We start from the raw sequence: 6,324 nt of genomic DNA on the forward strand, positions 1-6,324 counted from the left end.
GAGTCCGCCATGTTGAGCCGCCATTTTTCTACAGTTAGCCTGGAACAGACAAACAAGCAAAACAAGCCTACCGTACTTTCTCCTACATACTTCACAGCCCATACTCATTCCAACAAACTTCACTGATAGAGGCGACAAACCTTACACATTGGTCCCACACAAAAGAGTGGTATCAGTCTTCTCTGATAACTCTGGGCAAAAAGGCGAATAAGTATATTTCCAAAAATCTCAAACTGTTACTTGTTTTTTTTGTCTTACAGATGGATGAGAGTGTGGCCCAAGGGCAAAGCCAGGTTCAGTCCAGCCAACCAAAAGAGCTGATTGACTCTGATCCCCCTGAGAGCAGCACACTTACTGTCCAGGAGTTTAGGTAAAATAAAGAGACGCACACGGACAATTGTTTACAAGCCAAGCTGCTTTTATTAATATAGACTAAAATCACAAACTTGCCACTGAAGGTTTTACAGTCTGTACATCATACGACACCCTTCACCCTTAGACCCTCAATTCAGGGAAAGGGAGAAAAAACATCACCAATAAAAAACCCTTTAGCAGGAAACAGTGAGTTTTTGTTCTCTTTGGCTGTCTCTGTTTTTCTCTGTCCTAAGAGAGTCTTTTGTGTATATGCATGTATGTATAGGGCAGCCCTGAGGACAGCGTTCCCTCTGAAGTCAGACCAGGAAATAGATGAACTTGTGGCCTCGGCCCAAAGCGAACCAGACAGCAGCAATGACGCCATCTCTTCTCAGAGACTCCACAGCCTGGTACGTACCAGCAGAGGTTTCACTGTAATTTACAAAATGTTGTATTCTAAGATCTTTGTCTTCTCATTTGGTGAACATTGAATTCAACTTTAATATTTAATCTCTTAGTGAAGCAATGTGAACTATTTTTAATGTATTTACAGGCAATAAAATCTGAGTTTGACTGGCCTTCTGCTCACTTTTTTACGATTTTGCTCTCTGGACTTTAATGCTCCCACAGCTTGCAGAATCCGGTGTGGCACCCTTACCTCCAGCTCCTGACCAATCAGAAGAAAATGCTGCATCAAATCCCTTTCCGGCCAACGACTGATATGATGTTGTAATATTAATTATATATATTGAGAAGGCCAACTTGCCGACCTAGGTACATCTGAAAAAAAAAAAAAGATGTATAAACCTTAATTCTGGAGTCACAGATTGATCATGCATTTTAAACAGTTCCTGACATTTAACCAACTGCAAATGTATGTATTTGTATTATCATTGTCTGCAATTCACCTCCATTGTGATGGGAGTTACAGTAGTAAGATGTCTTAGCCACACAGAGCTCAAAATCTGGATGGGGAATCAATTTTCTATTGACAGTCAATTATTTGTGATTTGAGTGAACTGACTCTATAATGTTATATAAGTACCATGTGTGCCTTGTAGAATGGTTTATATTATCCTGGCAAATGCAACTTATCAAAATATAAATAAATCACTATAGATTTATAGTGTTCATTCAGATAGCTTTTTATTAGTATGTGTCTTGCACTCTTAAGCTATTCATTACAACTTCAAAATTCAATACATTTGTCATTTTTCACGAAATTAGGTGTTGGGACTGTATCTGCAAGTAGAAAGTAAAGGGAACCAGCCAGCCTCAAAGCCCTTGAAATACATGGTCTGGAGAAAGAGATTAATGAATGTGCTGTTGACGATAAAGTAACCACCCCAGATAAGCCCCTTTTAGACGTGGACAGTAATCTGTAAAAGCCAATTTTACTGTATGTGTTGACGTCTTGTTTGAAAATGTCCACAAGTCAATTTGCCAGAACCCACAGGGGCGGATCTAGAGGGGTGGTATGGGGTGGCAGTGGCCACCCCTAACAAATGCATGGCCACCCCAGTTTGGTGTCAAATGCTGTCAAGTTTACCACAATCATTTATATTACAAAAATTTAAATAAAAAACAGAAATGAACAGATCATTTAATAATTGTTATGGCCACATTTTTGACTCAGTGACTTAAGTTCAATTAAAAATAGACATGTATTTGGGAAATGTCTGAAAATAAAGGTTTATTGATTTCCAATGCCACCTTCAGACATTTCTATGTAAGCTTTACTATGTGCCACAATAATGTAATATTTTTTAGTTCAAATATCTTCATTTTTCGAAGCAAATACATATGATTGTTTATGATTATATCAGGATATATTTCTGCCACGCCTTAAAGTCCCCTTTTCACCCTCTTGCCATCCAATGAATTTTTCAAAGGTCAGCAACCCCATCCGTCTACAACTCCCCTGCGGCAAGCGCATTCACCCTACTTTCCACATCTCTCAGCTCAAGCTGGTTAAGGAAAGTCTTCTGGGCAGATTGTCTTTTGTGGTGTGAGAGTCCTGCACTTTGTACACCTGCCATCCACCCTAACCTCAAAATGGATTAATGCATGTAATTAGCTAGTAGTCCATGGAGTCTGCCAGGCTTTTACAGTCGCCCAGAAGGGACAAACCAAACACTGGCTGTAAATAGGGGCGTAACAAAAATGCAACTATATGGGCCACACGCTAGATGCCACTAAATCCTACACACTGGACAAGTCAAATGTAGGTTTGGGAGGGAATGATAAATTAAATATAATTTACACAGAATGAGCTGGTTTTGGAGGATATGTTTTTACAGTTTTACTCATTGCTATAGATCAATGTGTGAGAAAGGAGTATGTTTTCTCTCTGAGTAACTGTCAGGCTGAAAACTAGGTACCAGGTACTATCCATAATGGAAAACCAAAAAAGAGTGAGTGGTGGAAATGCAGCTAATGTTTACCAGCTATAACTTTGTCTGCTGTTTGGGGCTGAGCAGGTAGCTCATAGTGGGTTTATTAGAGCCTTTTTTAACTGACAACACTGCCTGCTGCTGCTAGAAATGCAAAAATGCTCATGAGAGCACTGAGCCAAATCAGTAAAGCTGCAGGCCCGAAAACCAAAACAATGAGCTAAATACACTAAAAATACTCTGAGGAGAACTGCCGAATCAGTTGATGAATTCGATTGAAAAACTTGTCACTACCTTACACATAATCAGATCCATTGGTAATGTAATAATATGAATTAAAGTAGCTTTAATGATGTTTAAAATGTAAGTTTTGCAGGTATGTGGTCAAAAAAAAAGTTTGACAAATTGTAATTATGACCTGATAATGCCACAAAATGGAAAGTCTGGGGGTCACAAAAGTTATCACATTTCATTCATGGGGAACGTGAATGTCTGTATTAAATCTAATATTTGTTGAGATATTTAAGTGTGAACCAAACTTGTGGACCAGCTGACTGACCAACATTGCCATCTGTAAAGCAGTAAGTCAAAAAGCAGTCAATGCCTTATTTTCTTAGACTGAGCAGCATCTTGTAAAACCATATGAATAATAATAATATGTGATGTAGTATAAAAATACTCATTACCAGGGTAAATCCTGCATTCAAATCGTTGTTTACTATTCTCAGCAAAATGTACTACAAAAGTCAACTTAGTAATTATACCAAATAACTATATATATGGTTACATTTTCAAGGTTCTTACTTCATTAAATTATAATCAATGATGCATTAACATATAAGCAGAATTTCCCCCCTTTTAGTTTTCAATAGGGACTATTTTATTCAGTAGAAAGTAGTTCTGTTGATAGTGTGCTGCGATCCCAAAAAATGTTTTGGAACTTTGGAAACAGGAGGGAGTAGAAATCTCAGACACAGATAGTGTATTCTAGGTGAACAGATCCTTTAAATGTTGTAGCTAATTTGGCTAATTTAACTACTTGATATACTGTTGGGAAATTTATTCTACACCAGTGCATCATACTTTATAAGCTGGTTACATGTTTTTCATGAAAAAGTCTTCATGCGTTATAAAATGTAAATCATGTGAGGGTTCTTTACAATGTTCAACAGGGCAGGGGAATATAGTTAATAGCTCATAGGATAATCAAACTGATGTTCAATTAAACTCCCTTTAACCTATTTTGTTTTCACAAGCCATACAAACAAAACAACTGTTGAAAATTGTTCAAACACAAACAGACTACAATCCCCACAATCCACCGGGCCGGTGACCGTTTTGAGTGCGTGCCCTCGTAGGGGAGCAGACACTGCACTGTGCGATCGTGCAGCCGGCCTCGGCGTTGGTTAGAGGTAAGTTTTTATTACTTATTTTTAGGAAACCCTCTTATAGAATAGTGAATGGAAACATGTGCGGAAACAAAAAGCGCTGGGTTGGTGTGACATTTGAACAAGTATACGGTAATATAAGTAGTTCAATGGGCTGCTCCTGTCCGGCTTTGGGCTATCGTCGGGCACGCCTATGTGGGGTAGCGTTAGTTAGCTGCTCCGGGGCTCTGGAGCTGTGTGCGCGGGCCCGGAGGAGGCATCAGCACTAGGTGGAGACGGGATATTTTTAGCAACCGGTGAGAAGGCCAACGCCAGCCAGCCAGCTAGCCAACGCCGTGAAACACAATTTATCTGACGTCTAACATTAGCTGTCGGGGAGGCATGCTAGGTATATGAAGTGTCTTTGCCAACACGGGCTAAGTCAACGTTAGCAAACAAGACAGCTCACAAGCTAACGTTAGTAGCAGCTAGTTAGCTTACATTAACTAGCCATATATAAGCTTTTCTCTTTATTAACACTACTGAGCAAGCTTATTTCGCTCTCCTTCTAGCCGTAACTATATTCACGCAGGTCTAGAACTATTTATGTCCCGTCGGCATTTAAGCTATGTTGTTTCGACTTCGCCGCTAATTTTCGCAGCTCTCGGATTGTTCCAGTAACAACAGTGTATCGTTATGTGGAAGCACATGACTTGTGCTGTCAGTGTCACCCAAGCGGAGAGACGGCGTGTTCAGCAAAAACTCGTCTGGTATTTCAAATGTTTTCTCTTGCACTGTGGTGATATAAGTACATTCTTTATTGCACGGTGAGTTTGGTTGTGTTTTTTTGTTGTTGTTTTTGTTTTGTTTTTAGCATGTAGGGGCGTGAATTTTTACGTAAAGTTAGGGAACTAAGTGAGTATATTTATGTTTGAAGCGGCGGATCCGGATGCATGTCTCAGCGTCTTTGGCACTTTTTGTTGTCTGTATGATGTGGGGCTATATACAGGAAATAATAAAACATAAAAATGTCACATGGGAATACATACTCAGCTGGTGAAGATTATAAAGTTCAAATATTGTTTAGACTGCTTTAGAGAGGTGTTTACCCTTGACAGATACCAATTGGATGGAATATATTAGAAACACCTGGCAGGTCTTTAGGCCTTCAGCTGGGATCAGATCTAGCCAGTCATCATTTTCATGTTCTTTAGCCAACCAACCTGTGTTTTGTTTTTTTTTAAATCTTTTCTTTTTGGCTCCCGTTCTGTCTTTCTGACCTCATCATCTGCCATCTCTCCATCCTTCCAGTGTGTGTTGCAGGGTGAGTCAGGATGGTGGACCAGCCTCTGTGGGAGCAGATAGGATCCAGCTTCGTGCAGCACTACTACCAAATGTTTGACTCTGACCGATCACAACTCGGATCCATATATGTGAGTGTGAGAGGACCATGCTTTTGTTCAGTTATGAGGCTACTTGCCACAGGGCTGGGCTGCACCTGTGCATTAACTGTCTAAGAATGCAAAACCGAGCCTGCTTAAATAGGAGTGAGGCCTGTTTTTTAATTGTTCCCATAACTTTTCAAGCCAAATCAGTTGCCAAATATTCTCGTTCCAGCTTCTCAATTGTGAGGATTTGCCTAAAGACTACTAACTACTGCCTAAAGAGAGTAAAAAATGCGTGAACATAATCAACTGGTACAAGACATGTAAAAAGACACAGATGAAGGCTCTGCAGACTTCGCCTGAACCAAGAGGAGTATTCCAACTGTGATAACACGTCTGAGAAGTTGTTTATACAGAGCTTACATGTTAAAACAGTTTTACGACGAGTCGAGGCGGAGCTGTCTCTCCAACTACACTTGTACACGTGTAGGCTTATATAGTGCCCGGTCAGGTCCGGAAGAATTGTATCCCCGGTACCTACCCTACAGTTAGGGATGAGACGATGTACAATATAATCGAGATAAATAACACTCTTTTTTTTATTTATCCTGGTAAATTTCCATTATCGTATTCGAATATCCTCACATGGCTTGACTTGAAGAAGCTGTCTAGCTCGCCAGCATACAGTCTATATTGATTTATTTTGAACAAGGGGCGAGGGGGAGACCACATCTTTCCAGTCATTCCAAAATCCTACGCCCGTCACTGTTGCTGATGGCTCGGCTCGTCCGTTGTATCCCCTCAAAAAAAAGTTCAACTGAGTGT

The 6,324-nt window shown here is 40.0% G+C and overlaps 2 protein-coding genes across 3 annotated transcripts in view; both read left to right on the top strand.

Moving 5' to 3' along the window:
* The window catches only part of tsnaxip1 (translin-associated factor X interacting protein 1), a gene marked incomplete in the record, with an annotated part of 7,435 nt that extends 5,518 nt beyond the window's left edge, over nt 1–1,917 (top strand). Inside the window, 3 exon segments of the mRNA XM_035665874.1 lie at nt 261–370; nt 641–764; nt 985–1,917. Of these exon segments, the coding sequence (XP_035521767.1) occupies nt 261–370; nt 641–764; nt 985–1,074 (324 nt within the window).
* A 2,141-nt stretch (nt 1,918–4,058) lies between these two features.
* The window catches only part of nutf2 (nuclear transport factor 2), a 5,548-nt gene continuing 3,282 nt past the window's right edge, over nt 4,059–6,324 (top strand). The window contains exons 1-2 of one of the 2 annotated variants that reach the window (XM_035665106.1): nt 4,059–4,159; nt 5,426–5,547. In XM_035665106.1, coding sequence (XP_035520999.1) covers nt 5,449–5,547 — 99 coding nt within the window. In that variant the 5' untranslated portion in view covers nt 4,059–4,159; nt 5,426–5,448. Of the gene's footprint in view, nt 4,160–4,558; nt 4,942–5,425; nt 5,548–6,324 lie in introns of those variants that run through there. The other variant, XM_035665107.1, reaches the window with a different exon arrangement.

The sequence above is a fragment of the Morone saxatilis genome, unplaced genomic scaffold, assembly GCF_004916995.1.
Source record: "Morone saxatilis isolate NCDOM2014 unplaced genomic scaffold, NCSU_SB_2.0 Contig2, whole genome shotgun sequence".
In the NCBI taxonomy this organism is placed as follows: Eukaryota; Metazoa; Chordata; class Actinopteri; family Moronidae; genus Morone; species Morone saxatilis.